The 19,273-nt window shown below is 37.5% G+C and overlaps 1 protein-coding gene across 1 annotated transcript; it reads left to right on the top strand.

The window, feature by feature from the left end:
- Nucleotides 1–364: 364 nt before the first annotated feature.
- Nucleotides 365–17,812, top strand: LOC104471682 (succinyl-CoA:3-ketoacid coenzyme A transferase 1, mitochondrial-like; the record flags this gene model as incomplete). The annotated part of the gene is made up of 6 exons (XM_010087111.1): nucleotides 365–476; nucleotides 967–1,061; nucleotides 1,707–1,755; nucleotides 5,147–5,219; nucleotides 5,969–6,044; nucleotides 17,723–17,812. Coding segments are annotated over 6 exons (495 nt in total), but the record flags the coding sequence as incomplete, so codon positions are not given.
- Nucleotides 17,813–19,273: the final 1,461 nt, after the last annotated feature.

Below are 19,273 nucleotides of genomic sequence, written 5' to 3'. Positions count from 1 at the left end.
TGCTGGCATTTTACAAATCTATTTAGGTATCTCTGGGGTGATGAATCTCAGACTTCCTAGTATTTTCAGTAATGCTTGATGCCTTCTTAACCAGTTGTCTGTGTATCGTGTAATCTCTCAGCCGTGGCAACTCAGACAAAAGAAATAACATTTTGTTCTAAGGCTATCATTGGGGATATTTGATTACTCCATTGGCTTAGATAAGCTTGAACTGGTAGAATAAAAGGTTGGTTTTTGCAGGAGATGGACAAATAACATTATTCTTAGACAAGCATCTCAGTGCAATCACAAATCAGGCTTTTGTGTCTTGAGAAGCAAGAATCTGGATTCTAATCTTTACTTATGATTACTTCTTCTTTTGCAGCGCTTATCAATCCGAAAGCCTGAAGACTCCAAAGCCAAACAAAAACAAGGAGACAATCTGAGGGAGAGGATCATCAGACGGGCTGCTTTAGAGTTTGAGGATGGCATGTATGGTATCCTTCAGCTGTGCTATAGGCTAAAGTGAATAGCTCACTAAAATAACAACTGCAGCTGTTTTGTTCAAGACAGGCTAATTACCATGCTCACTGTCTTTTCCAGAGCCTGGGATTCTCTCGTTTTATTAACCCCCTCTTGAAATGGATGGGATGTTAAGGTATAGGCAACCTGGAGATTTTTATCCAGGCATAATTGAAGAATTTGTTAGTAGTTGAATGTTTTGCAAGAATTTCTGTAAAAAGTTATGTAAGTTGGAAATGAAGCTTACTTGCACTGTGGTTTTCTAATCATGTAAAGCATTTGAAAGAATCCAATTAGGCAGTCCAAATGGCAAAATAATTCATCACAAGTGTGAGCCATCTAACTAAAAATCAAAGTGTTTGTGAAGAGAACAGTTCCAATCTGATAGTACAACGGTAACCTTTTTTTCATTTACTAGTTTACAGTAAGTGTGTTCCTGTTTGTGCCTTAACCAATTCCCTTCAGCTAATCTGGGTATTGGAATCCCACTGTTGGCCAGTAACTTCATCAGTCCAGACATAACGGTTCACTTACAGAGTGAAAATGGAGTCCTGGGTTTGGTAAGAATATCTCCTGATCGCTTAACTGCAGTGTACGTACTTTGCAGTGGCTGGGTTTTATTCCCCACCCACCGCCAACCTGATCATAATTTTACTAAAAATCATACTCAAATATATACCATACTGCATGATCCTAAAATTCTCATTATAGTGCAGGGAATTTTTTAAGGAAGTGCTCATTTCAGGATTATACTGCTACTTTACTAAGTGTGTTCTTAAGTACATGTTTTGCTGGAAGGAGTCAAAACCTTCAGTAGTTTGCAAGACCAAGCCTTGTAAGCCTTATAAAACATAATTTTAAATGAAGCTTAAAGTGAATATTATTTTCACTGTCATGTGGCTCTTTTTGAAGTTGCACCTGCATACCTTTTTCTGAAAAATATCTTGTCACTCAAACCAAGCAACACACTTAGTTCTTGGTTATTTTGTAATTCTAACAGCCTCTAACAATGTGTGTGTCAGTCCTGATAGCTGATGTTAAATTGTGGCTTGTATGGTCAGGGATAATGTTCAGCTAAAGAAAAAAAAATACATGTCTGTGGTGATCTGTTTTTGGTAATAAGCATTAGAAATAATAAAGCAGTTATTAATTGTATCCCAAAGGTGTTTTAATATAAAGCTAACATATGTCTGTGTTGTTGTCAGGGTCCTTATCCACTTGAAAATGAAGTAGATCCAGACCTGATTAACGCAGGTAAGGTCTTTTAAATAAATTTAATTTATGGAAAATGATTATTCATTGCTCATCTAAAAATTTTATTTTGATTCAGAATTTGAACCCAGACTTCTGTATTATTTACTTATAAGTGTTAATGTATTTGTCTTCTTTTAAGTGAAGTTTGTTTTTGATCAATGGAAGTGTTTAGTATTCCAGTTAGAAAGCTTATGCTTTGATGCATTTTAGTCACTACTGAGGGAAACTCTCTTCCAGGCCAGGCAGTAAAGGCCTTACCAGAAGTGAGATTATTTTATGAAGCCTATATGCAAATATGAATTTGTTTTCTTGCTGCTTTTTACCTTGTGTTTTCTAGAGAATGGTTTTCAGTGGTTTGTTTGGGACATGTTTTAAAACGTCCTGTATATACTGGCCTTGGTTCTTCCTGGCTAGTGAGTTGCCAGAAATGCAACTCATTTGCATTTGGAGAGAGAGCAGTAACCAGGGCAGGGGGAAGGAACCCCCAAAAGGGACCTGGCACAGTGGAGGGCTCTGCTACAGGCCGTGCCTTTTACCACTTTACGGAGAGGAATGCCAGTCCCCACGTGCTTTTTTTGCCCGGCTGTTTTGGGACATTCCACCTCAGAAGCAGCCATTGAATGTAAAAACTTATGCTTTTTACAGTTTATCAGATCTCTCTAATTTTTGTTTTCTTCATGGAAAGTTGTGTGTGTATCCATTTCTCTGTTTCCATGTAAAATTACACCTATGTATTGCATTGTGACAAACAGAAGTAGGCCATGGCACATTATGAATTCTCAGTGGTGTTAATGGTGTAGGTTGTAGACCCATATCTGACATCTTAGAGGTGGGTTTTTTTTAAAATGGAAAGCCTGTGCATTTCGTATTTTTTGTTTATACATATACACACATATATGTCTGGGTATGTATGTATGTATGTGTCTATATAGACAGTAACTTTCTCAACCGCTGTTAGCAAGTACAGTTAAACTCTGAAAAGTTAAAGAAGATAAAGTACTGACATAAAAAAAGTTTTTAATTTAATATCAGGTGCAGTCCAGAGTTGTTTGTGGACTTGAAACATTTGCTGCCTGGCTTGACTAATTGATACCATTCTCATACTACTATGTTATTGCCCCTGTTTCAGTATCACGTTTTAAATAAGGAGTTATTTAAGGCCATTCTCTGATTTGAAAGAATAAATTATTAACTAATTGAGTCCAGCATTTCACCAGTAGTTAGGTAGCTGTTGTGATACACTGTATGAAGGAAAACGTCAGAGACACATGACAGCTGTGTTAATGCTTGAACTAAAATTGAGGCATTGTTGGTTTTTTTTTTAAATAAATTATTGAAGATGTAATTGGAAGGAAAAAAATATTTAGAATGAAGACCATTTATTAGAAAAGGTGAAATTATATGCATGCATATTAGAACTTGGGTTCTGATATGGATGTATTTGGAATGAACACGTCAGCAAAGTGATGATGGAAAAAAAATACCCAAGAACTTGATAAATACTCTGAAAAATTATTGTGCTTTTATATGGATGTCAAGATGATCTTAAATTGTTGTTTATGGTTGATAAATATTTTTGAAGAGCTAATCTTGCAGGGATTAAGCAAACATAAGAGGTTAGAATGCAACATGGAAATCAGATTACTTTAGTATTGATACTTCAGTGTTAAGCACCTTCACATTTTCCTCTGAAGCAGCAGTAGCCGGGACACAGGATAGGTGGACCTCAGGTCTACGGTCAAAATTAATATTTTATCTTTGTTGAAACACACAGAAACTGCTAAATCCCTCTGACACTTAGTTTGATTAAAACCACTGTAGATGCTTTCCAACCAAATTTAAAAATAAAGGTGAAGAAAAGAGAAGCTAAGTGTCAAAGGAATGGAATTTAATTCTGTTCACATTCATAGACTGGAATGGTATGGTATCAGCCCCCAAAGTCCACAGTTTCAAAATGTATTCCCAGTTCAGGCTTTTGCCAAGTTTTTATGTGCAAATGTAATTGTATTTCTCTGAAATAGGTTTCCATTTTTTTGGTCCCATTTTCTGCATGTCTCACATGAAGCTTATCTTTACTGTAATTGAAAGGTAGACTTCCGTCTTATAGCAGAAATATTTACAAGTACTGACTTCCTGAGAGCATTTTCAAGAAGTGGGCAATGCAGTGCTCTTGCTGCATTATTCTGTGGTCCTCAGCCTGTGCCACTTTCTTCTCAACATTGAGCTTGTCACTTTATCCTAGTGTTCTCGCTCCATGTTGCTGCTTGCAGGCGATGTCCTCTCTCCCCCTCTCTTAGGTGGGTGCCTGGCAGGGAAAGACAGTTCAGGCAGTCTCAGCGGTTCTGAATGTTTGCGTGGTAAATTCTTGTGATCAGACTCCAAGACCACTTGTATGACCTTAATTCTGTACTATTTTGTGTGTCAAAATTTAATTTCCATACAACGTCTTGTCATATAATGCACATCAAGTGAACCAAACAAATTAAAACATGTGACTGAGATCTCTATTTTAGCTTCCCTACAGTGTTTCCTTCCCTCTTCCCATCCTTAGCTAACATCGTTGTCTCTTTTTCCCTGTGTTCTGGAAACTGTTTAATGATGTTTAATTCCTCTTCTCCTGTCTTGTTACACTAACTTTTTCTTCACAATGTCATCTGATGCTGAAGTATTTTGTTTTTGTTTTTGGTTTTGTTTTGTTTTTTTCTCTCAAGCTTCCCATGCTTGGTTTATAATTTCACCTTTGGCTGTGTTTCTTATGCCTTTCAAGAGGCACTCTGTACACATGGTTGCTGCTTAGACTGATTCAAAGGGCTGGCAAGAGAGGAAAGAGACAGAGTCAAAATAAGACACTTCCATGTGTGCTCCATTGCTTGACCCAAGCATTGTGCAGAGAAAAGTACAGCACACAGAAGCACGTTTTCTTGTGCACTGTAACAAAGCAAGATTAGACTAGATATCTCTTTTATTTTTCTGTGTTCTACATCATTATCTCTATAGAGTGTTCAGTCTGGTCAGCTCACTCTTCCTTGCAACCTCTCTGTCTCCTGAAGATGCACTTTCTTTGTTTCAAAAGAGTTACCTCGCACTTTTTCTATGGATAAAGCAGAAAGCTGAAGTCTACAGGTATTTCTTAGCCTCTGGTGTCAGTGATGTCTTAAGTGGAACTGCTGATGGTCAAAGAGCAGGCAATCCTGTCACTGAAAACCCACAAACCGCTTTGCAATTGATCGATTAAGTTTGCATGTGACATAGTAAGTATAAGCAGGTCCATGGTTTTACAGAATCCAAATGAATTTGATTAAAAACCCTTATTTCTTGGTTAGTAGCTGTGACTTCATGTGTCAAAGAGACAAAATACATACATACACACTGTAGCTTATTTCTTTTACAGGTAAGGAGACAGTCACTGTTCTTCCAGGTTCTTCCTATTTCTCTAGTGATGAATCATTTGCAATGATAAGAGGGTACGTAACAACACAAACCCTGATTTTTTGAAACATGAAAATAAAATGAGTCAGTGACTGAACTCATTAGTAATTCTTTGAAATGTGGTTAGCATTTAACAACCTGTAAAATGATCATGGACTTAATCAGTGATGGTTTGCAGAGGGTTAGGTCTGGCTCTTGGAAATAGAAAAACACTGTAACTAATAGATACCGTAGTGATGTTCCTGTCTACCACCACCTGGCCATATATAAACACATTTATAACTATGTTTTAACACCTACTTTTTGGTCATTTCCAAGTATCTAATCTGTACTTGTACTCTGTATATTTCTTTGCTTGGTGATCCTCATTCCCTCTCCCTAATGGAAATTCACTGTCTGCACCTGTTTTTTGTTTGTTTTTCGGGAAGGAGATTGGATGCAAACAAACACTAAATCCTAATGGCTCTGAAAAGATAATGAGTGCATGTAAATATGTGAAAGAGTGCACTTCAAAGTATGAGTTCAGAGCTGATTGACTGTGCATGCAATTAACCAAAACCAGACAAAAGTGCTAACATTTCTGGGGCTCAGTAGGCAGACACAAAAATTTTTATCAGCAATACATCTAGACAGGAAAAACAACATGTGTGACAAAAGGGTTGCTGCCTCTGTGGTATGCCACCGGTTTTTACATTGATGTAATGAGAATGTGAACAAAAGCTTGTTAAGATTTGTGGGCTGTTACTTGAACATGTTATACTAATTACACACTTTCTGTCACCAGAGGCCATGTTGATTTGACAATGCTTGGAGCTATGCAGGTGTCTAAGTATGGTGACCTGGCCAACTGGATGATTCCTGTAAGTAGGTGTTTGTACTACTGGCAGTGCACTATATTTAGGATGATATAAACATAGCTGAGGGTCAGGCAAAGGAGAAAAGGGCTGAAGCAGAATGGGGGTTGTGAGCATTAAAATAAATGATATGTACAGCTTTAAGGTTAACAGGCTTTCCTGTGTACTGCTGGCACCAAGCAATTGATTATCAGGAGTCAGCCCTCTAAAATTATGCTTGTGCTAAGCATTGCAAAAAGCTAAACATAATTTCTGTAAGCCTTTTTCCTTCATCTTTGGTCTATGCCTTTCAATTGTCACAAGTTTTTTTGCTGAGGACTGATGCTTTCTCTTGAGAGTGACAACTCTTGTATAGTTGTACCTGGAGCAAGAAGTTGAAGGAAGGTGTAAGATAGCATGTAGCTTATAATAAAATTATTTTTTAAAAGTCTGCATTATTTTTCTTAGTGTGCCTATCAAAGGATTGCAGCATAGCCATTTTTAATACATCTAGAAGGAAGCAATACTATTGGATTTACCAAGTAGTCCTTCAGGTTTCAACCCCAGAAATATAAGCTAATCCCAGTATGATTTAGGCAGCTGATGACATTAAGCCATTTTTTGAACACAGTGTATGTTATAACATTAAACAACATAGGTATGTTTCTCACGATTTACAAGTTTGGTATTTTTAATGGCTTTCAGTATGGTACTTTCTGATACAGTTATATCAGACATGTCTAGAAACAAATTTTCTTTTTAGCATGGTTTGACATAATGAAGCATAATTCTATCTGTCTGAGCAGTGCTAAAGGTCTCAATAGTCTGAAAATGGAAAGCTGGGTAGAGGAGGAAAGTCCCAAATGAATGTTCTGTCTCTTGGAGTAGCGTTAGCTGAGCCCAGCAGTCTGTGTGACTTCTCCAGCAGGCCTGGGAGCAGAAGTCATGGAGCTGTGGCTTGAGCATAAACTGCTTGTGGCAAGAGGGGGCAAAGACATAGGAGAGAGGGTTATCTGAAGAGCTATTCCAGGTGTCTGTGTGAGTGGTTGTAGGGGATGTGAAAGGGTTATGGCAAGGTTGGAATGTGGCGCATAGGAGATAAGTCCCTAAGAAAAGAGTCTTCCTTAGATGTTCTTCGCACAGTACAACCTGGTTTTGTGGTCACATAACTGAGAACAGATGGACAAGTGCTACCTATATCTTTTCAGACCCCAGTGATACAAGTGCAAGATTTTTAGAGACTCCTTTCTACTTGCTGTATCATCCAATTGTGGAAAATGGGGTCTGGAAATTGATGCTGCTGTTAGTGCATCACTCTGAAATCCTGTGTGCGCTCTTCTATTGCTGTTTTGTGTCTTTTGGTAGAACTCTGTGTTTGAACCTAATCTGATGGTCAGATATACTGTAGGAGTCCCAAATATGAAGTGCTTTAAGGTAATACTGGTTAGCTTTGCATTCTCCAATTCCAGATTTGTGCTAAAATTTTTGGTCTCCTCAAATGTGATTAAGAACTTATTTTTTCATCTGAAGTTACAAGAACTTGTCACTAGAATACAAAATAATGAAACCAGTCTCTATGGAGGAACCCCCACACACCTTGAAATATAAAGGATAAATCAAATTACGTTTGTAACCCTAGGTTTGCTGTTTGAACCAAGGCAAAATTATAATAATGTAGGTTTTCAAGGAGTTGAAAGCTTGAGTAATTTAAGCACTTCCTTAACCTAAGTTGTGGTGGCTGTGGTATTTTGTACAAGTAGAAATTACTTGCTAACATAGTGGGTTTTAAAAATTGTTCTGAATTATTACATTCTCTGTGAAAATTTTGAAGATAGCCTAGAAAAATTATTTAAAGGTAGGTTGTTATAAACTCTGGGGTTTTTTTGTAGATAGTATTTATGGATTTTCTTATAGGCACAAGTTCAAGATTGTTTTAATCTATGCATCTTTTTGTTTCAATTGTCAGATAAATTTTAGGTTTTGTTTAGCTGGGTTGCCTTAGATTGACATTCTCTTTGTACTTTTGCAAAATGAGAGTCACTATATAAAGGTGTCCCTAGACTATGCTTTATATTCAAGATTACTTGAGTTCTGATATTTTCTTCTTTGACAATAATTTGGTCCTACAAAAGCAGTGTTAAATGTTCCTGCACCTGGTAAAGCCTTCTGTTTACTCAAGCTGTTTCTGAAAGGCCTGTTAGAAAACAGAAGGGTATGGTTTGGATTTAGGCAGGAAGAATTGAGTTGTTTGCTTTTTTGTTGCTGTTGTAAATTGAAGCAGCAAGAGAAGTATTCTTCATAATACCCTAGTGAGCAAGTAATAAATAAAAATTCCTGCTCTAAAGTATTCCTATTAAACCAGCAAAAATGCACCTCTAGTGAGAGCTCATGAAGCTGAAATGTTTGAAAAAAGGCACTCCTGAATAATCAGTGGATAGATTTTAATCCCCAAAATTCCCAGTAATTTCAACTTGACCGTATTGGTATACAATTTCATGCAGTTACACCTGTGATGAATCTAAAAGCTATTCACTAGAGCGTGCATTCTTGAAAAGCAATGTCATGAACTGTGGCAATTCACCACTTGTTTTCGTGCTTGGTTTTGTTTTACTTGAGGTGGATCTTTTGGTTTTTGCTATTGTTGTTGTTTTTAAAAAAGCCTCCTGTGCTATATTTCCAGTTTTATTTTTATTTTGGCCTCCACTCCCATTGTCTTTTCTGAGGATTTTCTTGCTATGTTCCAAAGCTTTCTAGCAAGCAGTGTTTAGGGTTATTATTCATTATGGTATTTGTAAATAAAGTTGCTGGATGTTTTCTTTTTAAATTAAAACTTGCAGTTACAATCAACATGTCTTGCAATTTTCTCATGCCAACTTTTTGTTGTTTTTCATAGTTCTGTCTTTTCCATGTTTAACAAAATTAGTCATGCTTAACAAGCATTTTCTAAACTTGATAAACTACATGCATCTGTATTGCATGCAATTAAGTAGGTTTTGATGTTTAACTATTGAATCAAAAATTAAATTTTTGCTCAGGGTACATACACAGTTACTTTAGAGAAAGCAGTGAAGCTTCAACTTTTGCTGTATTTAGATAAACTTCAAAATCAAGATAGTTTCCACAGATATTCTCCAAGTGTATTTAGTGGACTGTGTAAAGCTTGTCTGATGCCACTCTTACTAGCCTTTGGCTGTCTGCAAATTTCCTTTGCAGTGAGTTTGTATTTACTTGTGAGTAAATATGCCTGATGATGCTCCATGAACCCAGCCAGGAGCCTTTCCAGTCAGCAATAATTTCCCTTTGGTTACTTTGTTTAAAGGTCCTTTAGTCAGATAAATCTTAATCTGCTTTTCTGATGTGTTATTACTGTTCTACAGTAAGGTTTTAAAAATGGGATTGCCCAGCACATAGGCATTAAAATCTTCTGGCTTTTCATGTAAATAAGATATTTTATCCTCAGTTTAAGTTGGATTATGACCAAGATGCATCTTTTTTTAGTCACAAGATTTGTGTGGTGTAATACAAGGATTGACTTTGCTGGAAGCTCACAGTGTGAGGAAACTTTAAGCTGTATTTTATTATCATATTTTTCACTAAGCTTTGTGTTCAGTTGTGGTTAAAGTATTTCTTACATGCTGTAGCTTTGGGGTTCCTGGATTGATGGTATTTGCCATTATTTCAGAGGCAAGTAATAACTCTAAATTTCCTGTTTTGAATAAGTACCATTGTGAAGCTATCCTTTCTGTTCCATGAGAGTGTGATAACACTTGAGCCCTAGTGCATGCATGTGTGTATTTACTTGCACTTATTATTAGGAACCGAGCTAAGGAAGGCTCATTGCAATAATTACAGCCCTGTCTTCAACCTTATCTGCTGATTTCTAATGGAGAGGAAAATCCCACGAGTAAAGGAGGAAGAGGGTGAGAATATTTTAACCACGTGCAGTAAGCAATGCTGTTTGCTTAGGCAGAAGTTACTTCCTAAACACTGGCATTTATTGCTAGTTTTATTCCATTAAGCTACTACTTAATGACTTTTTGTCTTCCTCCTTTTGGTATTTCTCCAACTAACAAGAGGGTTTCTGGGAAGGGAGGTGGCAAATTTCTGAGGAGCCCCTGGGAACAGAGTGCAGCTGCGAGAAGGTGGCCAAGAGAGGTGAAAGAGGAATGCTGAGGCCATGGCCATGGAGTAGTGCAGATGGGCTAGAGCAGATGGGAGCCCGTGGCATCTGGGACCTACTGGATGGAGCCATGTTTCACTGTGTGAGTGAAGGACACAGTATCTGACCTGTCTCTGTGTCTCTCAAGCTACTGTCAGAAATTGCTGCTAGTGGGGCAGATTCGCTGCTTCTACAGAACAGCAGCACAAGCATCCACTGCCACAGTGGTCCTGACTCCTGTGCAGTTTAAATTGTTTCACTTGGGATTTTAAAAGTTGTGGGGTTGACTGCATATCTCCCTGCCTGTTCTTACTTTATTTGTAGTACCTTTCTACCAGTGACTTTCTGACACCCTCAGAATGGAAGCATTTTATGAAACAGTTTCTGCTGTCTTTCTGGTGGCTACACCTCGCTATGTTTTCTACAGCCTTCTGAATGGAAGGTACACAATTGTGGTTGCTGCTGTGGCATGTATCAGAGGCTGGGCACAGGTCAAAACAAAACCCACCATAGAAGAGGACTGAGAACTAAGTAAGCTGGACATGTGTAAGTCACAGAATCATAGAATCATAGAATGGCCTGGGTTGAAAAGGACCATAGTGATCATCTAGTTTCAACCCCCCCGCCATATGCAGGGCCGCCAATCACTAAACCAGGCTGCTCAGAGCCACATCCAGCCTGGCCTTGAATGCCTCCAGGGATGGGACATCCACGACCTCCCTGGGCAACCTGTTCCAGTGTGCCACCACCCTTTGTGTGAAAAGCTTTCTCCTAATCTCTAACATAAACCTCTCCTGTCTTAGTTTAAAACCATTCCCCGTTGTCCTATCCATGTCCTATCAAAGTCCATGAGGGCAGACAGTATACACCCAGAGGTGCCATGGAAGCTGACAGTTTCCTAAACCTCTATACTCAAAGCCTGGTGGCCAGCAGTTCAGTTAACAAGCAGCAGCCCCAGGGACAGTACCACGACTGATAGTATTTAACATCCCTGTTCCTTACAAACAATAGAAACCAAATGCATTTTTGAGCAAGAAAATTAACTCTAGCTTTGTATAGTCTTCTGCTGGAGTATAAAATACATGTTTTGATAGCTAAGGTAATGCAGTTAGGGGGTGATGTAATTTGTGCCAGGTGTTGTGGTTTGGATACATACATCTGGATCATTCTTGGAAAAGGAAAAACTAATCCTTGAATTTTAGAGGCGGTGGCCTTAATTTTCAATGCTCTGACTTGGAGTAGCCAAACCTAATGGATTAAAGCATTAATAATGGTATACATTGAAAGTAAAAAACAATACGAAAATTCTAAGCTTTATCAAAGAAGACTATCAAAAAAAGACATGAGGAAACCCAATTCAAATTTAGTAATAGATCTTTTAATTTACCATCTGTAGAGGTCAGCATAACCTAAGGCATTAGGAATATAATTTTTTTACATTATTGGTAGTTTTTTTACAGAGCTTCAAAGTACATCTTTTGAACAGTTTTGGACACTTTGACTGTGAGATGAGCTGCATGTTCATTGGTAGAGACGTTTTAAAAATGGAAGTAAACTGGCGGAGACCCGCTGAGTATGTGAGTATGCAGGAGGGATTTTTGGTTTTGTTTTTAATTATTAGTTGTAGTGCCCAATCTGAGAGCAGAGGGCTCTTCTGACTTGAAATTATCATTTTTAATGATGGGAGAAAGGACACATATCCCTAAATGCCTGAGAGCACTGTAGGTCTTCTCCAAGGAGCCCTGTTGACGGCTGTTTGCCATTTTGCTTGAGTAGGGGTGTCTCTGCACAAGGCTTATTTTAATTTTGAATCAAACACGCCATCTAGTAACCTTCTGCTTCTAGTATTTCTGTTGCACTGAGTGAATCCAGCTGACAGGGTTTTGTTTCAAGTTGTACCATAAAATGAAGTAAGCACTACAAATTAGCCAAATTCTGTATGAATAGAAAATACGCAGGTTAATTATGCTCAGTGACTGGGTTTCTCTTAGTAATAATGTGAAATAATCTGATGTCTAGGACATGGCTGAGTAGGGTTTATACAGTAGTGGTTGAACAAAGGGCAAGTATAGGACCTGCAGTTAACTAGAGTCTCCTTGGAAATCTGCATTTCAATGGGATATTATTTTAATATGAAGCAATACTAGGTTTTTGCAGACAGGTGTCTTGGAATGAAACCTGTGGTACTATATCAGTTTACTGCTTATCTCCCAACAAACACATGCCTGGAATCCCTGCAGAGCCCTCGCAGCACATAATTACCACCGTTGGAAGAGTCTGGGAGCCTCAAAGGAGAAGGGGAGCCTATGGTGTTAGCTCTACTTCCACCTTTTTGAGGGCTTTTTCTGTAAGTTCTATTTGTGTTTATTTCTGTTCAGACTGCATGGAAAGAATGTAGGAATTCACTGTAGGTATTTTATTCATACTCTCTTATATTTTCAATGTGGGAAGTGGCAGCTATGCATTAGGCATCTGTATAATGAGAGCAGCTGAAGAAATTCTGCCTGTCTCAAAAACACAAGCAGATGTCAAAAGACTCAAGATCTGTGGGCTAGTGGTTAACAATTGTGACTACAATATGGAACCATCACTTTCCAGTGAGACTAGTTTTATCATGGCAGTAATATTTAATTATTGCTTGCTATGCTGTGTTTTGGGAATGGTATGCAAAGGTAAATCGAAGGCTCAGCTGTCCCATTACACTGAAATAACGTTCATTGCTGTAAAGTAAATCCATTTCAATGAAGCATGTCACAGACCATTTTGAGTTGCTCCTAATATGCAGTTTCTCAGTGTATTCAGTTTAATTTCACTCAGTCATTTGAATCTGTTGACAACAGTTATTTCAAGTTAGTTTTATGGAAGAATAAAGGAATAAAATTTGACCAACTTTCTTTGCACGTATGTTGTACTGCCTTAATTGTCTTGTTATGGGAAGTAAAAGTACAAATATAGTTAGTGTATGTATTTGTATATGCTGCGTTTTGCCAAGAAGTATCAGTCACTTAAGAACTTAGGTTCCATTCTTTCAAAATTTATACTTAGTTATTAAGTTTGCTTTTTTTTATGTGTAAGTTATTTAGTTTGCTTTTTTTTATGTGTACGTTAGGATATACCTGGTTAACATTCTTGAAAATCAGGTCATTTTCTGTATGGCTAAGCCATACAACTAAATCTTCATTTTGGACATCCTTTAAAAAATATCTTCACTCTGTTGTGCGTGTAGAGTGTGCTCAGCTTTGTTGCATTCAGTCAGTATTAACTGTTTGTTGTGTTGTTGCATTGCCAACTCTACTGATTCAAAAATCCCATTAATGATTTCCCAGTGTTTCTTGATAATGTTTATTCGGTCATACTCTCGGAGTAAAATCTAATCTATCTGTTATAGTTAACAGTATAATTACAATAATTTTGTTATTGTGCTGTGTAAGGACATAAAATCAGTGGAAAATAGGACAAAGAAGTACATTTCAGAACACTTGATCTTGAAGTTTATCCATCTTTTTTGGTACAGTTTTCATCCAGTGTTTTTCACTGAAGAAATAGAATGTGAGATCTGGAAGAGTTGTGGCTTTCATTTTAGAATCAACTATAAATACCTTTCCTTTAAACACTGGGGAGGACTGTTAGCAATGTACAAATTATTGCCATCTACATTTTTATGTAGTTAGATTTATGCATATGCATTTTTTAATATTGCCTTCTGTTTGCTATCTTTTTGTACAAAGCTAAGGTCTGTGCTAATATCCAAACAAACAGAAAAAAAAAAAAAACCCAAACCAACCATATCTAAACCCACAACAGTTGTCAAGATGCTTTTATTAAATAATTATATATGGCTACGATGACCATCTTGCTTGTGCTGTGCATGTCATTTGAAGCTGGCACTTCTGTTGAAGATACACAGTGCCTATACAGCGAGGGAGACCTGTGTGACTAATGTATGTTAGTAGTGCACAACTACCACTGCAGAGAGGGGCAGATCAGAAAGCTTTCAAGGGGTCCTAAGTTCATTCTTTTGACTGCAGTGTTAGCACTGTTAATGGTGGTGATGGAGGTATCTTGTATCCACTTCATTGCCTTCATTTCTGCTTTTCTCTGTGGAGTTCATACTGTTCCAGTTGCTCTAAATTTTAGTAGATGTCCCTGGCATGGCGTAATTATTTCCTTTCACAGGGAGGCTGAGGCTGGAGATGGATTCTGTACCTGCTGCCTAGTCTGTGTCTGTGGTCGTCAGAGATCATACAGATGTTCTTAAAATCTTTACTCTCTCATCCTGGGTAGCTTGTTCAAAGTCTTCCAGGGGGGTGCCTGAAAGGTCAGATTGAAAGGGAAGCCTGCGTGAGGACTTTAGTTTAAACTCGTAGCATTCGTTATCTTCTGTAAGAGTTTTTGAAATAGTAGTTTCACTGACTTTGAGCATACTGTGAGGCATATGTATTAGTTCTTTTACTTAATGGAAGGAAAGATAAATTTCAAACTAAATGCTATTTATTTAATATAGTATTATGGTGGTTGGCAACATGGGCAAGGACTCCTAAGAGGGAAGTAGCTCCTTTTCAAATGGGTATACATTTTCACCTTGACTGTCCTCTGGTATTAATTTCTAAATCAAATTATTGAAGTTTTTATTTCCATCTGCGTTCTAATCCTTCAAATTCTGTATTTACGACTTACAAAAATAATCTTAAATATATAAATGGGGATGGCGGGGGGGGGCACATGCAAACCCTGGGGCTTACTAACATGGTAAGAAGAAGCAAGAAACCTGCAAATGTACTTTAGTAGTTGCTTACTTAAAATACCTCTTTCTTTGGTTTGTTTTTTTTGGTTTTTGTTTTTTTTTTGAATGAATTGTCTGAAACAATTGAGCTTTGTACAGATTATGACATTACACTTAAATGCCTTACCAAGTAACGAGGAGTGAATGGTTTTACTGTCTTCAGTTTGCCCTGTTCAATTGAAAATATATAAAAATTAACACAATTTATTTGAAGAGAAATGTATAGCTCCCACTCCAGATAGTATCCAGCACCACAAACCAAATTTAGTTTTTTTCTGAGATTTCACAGCAGAAGTGGCTGTTGCAAGTGGTCTTCAGGAGGAGAAAATGTTTATGATGGACTGCACATTACATGCAAAGTATTCAAATAAAACAGTCTGACTTATGTCAGATGCAATTAAATAGGTTATTAAACAAATTGCTTGTTACTTGTAAATGTACAGTGTTTATTAATATCAAAACTGTTTTGGTCTGCATGCTTATCCTAGGAAAAAAGAAACAAAATGTCTTTTGGGGATTAAGCTTTTAGTCTTGAGTATTTTAATTCAAATTTAGGATGCAGCTGTCCCGTATGCTACTATGGTGTCGGGGAAAGTGCAAGTTGTCAGAGTTTGGTAGATGCACTGAGAGGGATGTAAGGCTCTGATGCTTTGGATATTCCTCAAAGTAAAAGCGTGTAATTACTTGGCTAGTTGGAGTTAATGCTTAATTGATTTGCTTTACCAGGCACCCTACAGTGATGATTATGTTTGTCTAAAGAGAAGACACAGATGTAGCAATTTAAAGGTCCCTAAATCCTTCTCTTCAACTTAATTGGCATTTTTCTGCTTCTGCATACACAAAGGGATGAAGTCTCTTCTTACAGTCCTGTGTGACAGCTTCTCCTGCAGTAGATTTGTCATTGTCCTTCACCGGCGCTAATTTCTTCAGATATTTCCTAGTTGCTGTAGCCCTTTACTAGTTAATAGAGCTAAAAAGCCTGAAAAATGAACTAATGGCATTGTCAGGACAGGTGTATTGATAGCATAATCCTCAGTGAAAACATATTCTGAGTTACTGGGGAGATAATCCATCATCTTGAGCTGTTCTGCATTATATTTTCAGTGAGGTTCTGGCAGGCAGATGAGAGGTCACTACAGTCTCTGTAAGAGCTTGGTATTTCCAGGTAGGATGGAGAATGACCTGAGCAGTACCAGGAAGTTAAGGGCAGAGATAAATCTTATCCCTTTTAGGTTTGTAATTGCAAAGAAATATTTTGTAGTAAAGTTAATTAAAGTGATAAATATTAATCTGACCTGAGAAGTTGCAAGGGGCTTGTTTATAGTTATAGGAGGACATGATTTATTCTTCACTGTGCAAACAGGAAGAAAGTATTTTGGGGGGAGATGTGTGTGTGTGTATTCCCTTCATTATGATGAAGAAACCATAGTGATCAGGAGACTGATAAGTTGCTGGCCTATCAGCTTAACACGACAAGTTTCTTCCATATGTTTTATATCATGGACCATAGGTACTGATGCTAGTAAGATACCGAATCACACAGCTGATAGAAGGAGGTATAAGAGAAAAGCTTTATACTGGAAAAAGCTTTTTCCTAGTCATTTAACGGTATACTTTTATTTTTTAAATATAAAACAGCATACATTGTATTACTGGCCATAATTTGTTTTAATTACAGATAACAGCAAGTCAAAAGAGAGCAAACACGAAACACTTGAAACAGAAGTTAATTTATTTTAATCTGTAAAATTCCTTGCCTCATGTTTCCTACTAACTTCCCCTATGATCCAGGTGCCTTGATGCTCCACTCCTGTTTCTGCCCTCCTCAGCAACTCTGGAGTGGCATATGAGGTTGTTGCCTTGTTTGGTTTTTGAGGTCTAGTGCTTGTTGTCCAGAAATGACTGCTCTGCTCATACTGATGAGACTTTATACTTATGGTTGTTTCCTGTCAGAAATCTACCAAGTCTGGGCCTCTTACCTTCCAAGATCAGGTGTATTCAGTTCAAGGTGGTGGAAGCAGGCAAGGGTTGAATGCTGCAGCATTACGGAAAGTAGAAATAGAGGTAGCTGAACATCAAGCCGTAATACAGCTCCTGTGATAACAGATACAATTCTGACACTCTTTAAGAGAAGAATGAGTGGCAGAGGCAGAAAGCATTACTTGGTTTGAGGGATAAACAGAAGTGAATACTGATCCACATTCATTTATTTGCCTTTGTTCCGAAATTACATCCACGGACACCTGGAATAGAACAAAAAGATCAGTTTGTGCTAATACAGTGATATGAGCCATGACTTCCTAAACTGGAGGGTGGAGAGTGCTCAGATGTTGTTGTTGCTACATTTCATAAGCAAATATTTCTTTTGAGGAAGTAATGACATTTCTATCAAAGAGGGAGTAAACACTTTGCTTTTCTAACTTCAGAACCACTGGAACTAAATTCATTGCTTCTCAGTGTCAGGGCTTCCATTAAGCCAATGGTACTACTCCGATGTAAGTTACACCCCAGGGCAGCAGCCATGGCAGTGGGTCCTTATTCTACTCATCATTCTTCTCTTATTTGCATCATATAGAGCCTAGAATGAGACAGCTGTTTTTGTTCTGGTGAGGCTCTGTTACTGTTTGAATACACTGGTAATTAATAGGTGAGGTTTCTGTGGACGAAAAGGTGAATATCTTGTCCTGTAATTCCAGCCAATATCTTATTCTTTTTTTTTTTAATGGTAACAATGTTACATTTCCATTAAAAATTTAATTTTAGGGTAAGATGGTGAAAGGAATGGGAGGTGCCATGGACCTGGTATCCAGTGCACAGACCAAAGTGGTCGTCACCATGGAGCACTCTGCCAAGGTAAGGCTCTGACACTTCTGCTGTACCAAAAAAAAAAAGAAAAAAAGAGCTCTTACGTTCATTCTGCTACTTTGTGAGGATTTGACGGTTTTGCTGTTAGCTGTTATGGAGATGCAACAGGGAGCTATGTTAGTATGGTTCCTTTCCTCTTGTAAGTAAATCATTCACCGTGGAACAAAATGAAATATTAACTTGATGTTTAAAGCTGCATACATTTTTTAGTTACTTCATGAAAATTTAGTGAGAGTGGCAGTTGCCAGAGCTACAGTAGATGCTGCCCCAGAGGTTTTACTCTGCACCTCAGAATAATTTGAAAAATGAGGTTCCCCATGATTAAATACTCGCTATGATGGAAAGATATTTATGTTTGAAGATGCCAGTCAAACTGGTGCTGACAGCTAAGAATAGAGCTTTTTGGCATGATGAGATGTAGGCTGCATAAGGTCATTATGTGATAGAAGTTAATCTAGAGACTTCTTTGCAGGGGGAGTTCTATAGGTATAAACAGACTCCCACAGAAGGTCATAGGAAACTTGTCATTTGAAACTTCTAAAACAGGACTGTCCAAACTATGGGAAAAATGGACTAAATGACAAAAATCTCTATTTTCAGGAAACTATACTGGATGTTTAAAAATGAACTTTTTGTTCAGTTTCTGTGTTTCTCTTATTCCAAATTTGTTGTATTCCTGCAGTAAGAATTGGTTGTGTATTGTTCACGATAATATCCCTGTCAGAATACATAAGGGCAAGCACAAGGAATTTGCATGATAAACTATAGTAAATATGTAAATATGAAAGCTGAATATATTAACAACTGTATGTTTTTTAAATGTAATTTGAAGAATGAATTTTCACTTTAAAAAAATTGTTGAAAAATATAGTAGTTTCACAATACTAAGCTATGATCTCAAGGGACACATTTTCAGTAACAGGGCTGAGTGTGCCTCCATAGTTTTCTCATGCATATGTGTAAATAAGCAAAGAAAAGTGCAAAGCAAATTCGTCTGTATGACTTGCATCCCTATCACTGCTTCACAAAAACTGTAGATGTAATTATCCATTTGCTCAGTCACATACTTCAGGTATTAATGTGATCTGAATAAATGTTTATGCTAAATTGCTGGTTACTGTGGAATTCTGTTAAGGCTCAAGAGTCCACACACAGTGTAATATGCATGCCAGTTTTCTCTTACCAAAATCTTTTTTTAGTACAGTGTTTGGAAGTTGTTTGCACGTTGGTTTTTTGTCAATAGGAGTACTGAAAGCTGAAAAAGGTGGAAACAGATACAACTGCTACAAATAGTCCAGGCATAGACTTATTTATTTTGGCATATGTATACATAACTTGGGCTCTTATGTACGTGGGATGCCTGGTGTGCACTTCTACGGAGCCAGATATTGGCTTTCATAAATTATTTCTTTTGCTTTTGTGAGAATCACAGAATCACAGAATCACAGA

The sequence above is a fragment of the Pterocles gutturalis genome, unplaced genomic scaffold (genome assembly GCF_000699245.1).
Source record: "Pterocles gutturalis isolate BGI_N339 unplaced genomic scaffold, ASM69924v1 scaffold44871, whole genome shotgun sequence".
In the NCBI taxonomy this organism is placed as follows: Eukaryota; Metazoa; Chordata; class Aves; order Pterocliformes; family Pteroclidae; genus Pterocles; species Pterocles gutturalis.
Note: the sequence above shows the minus strand (reverse complement) of the source record. Positions and strands in the feature narration are given on the sequence as shown.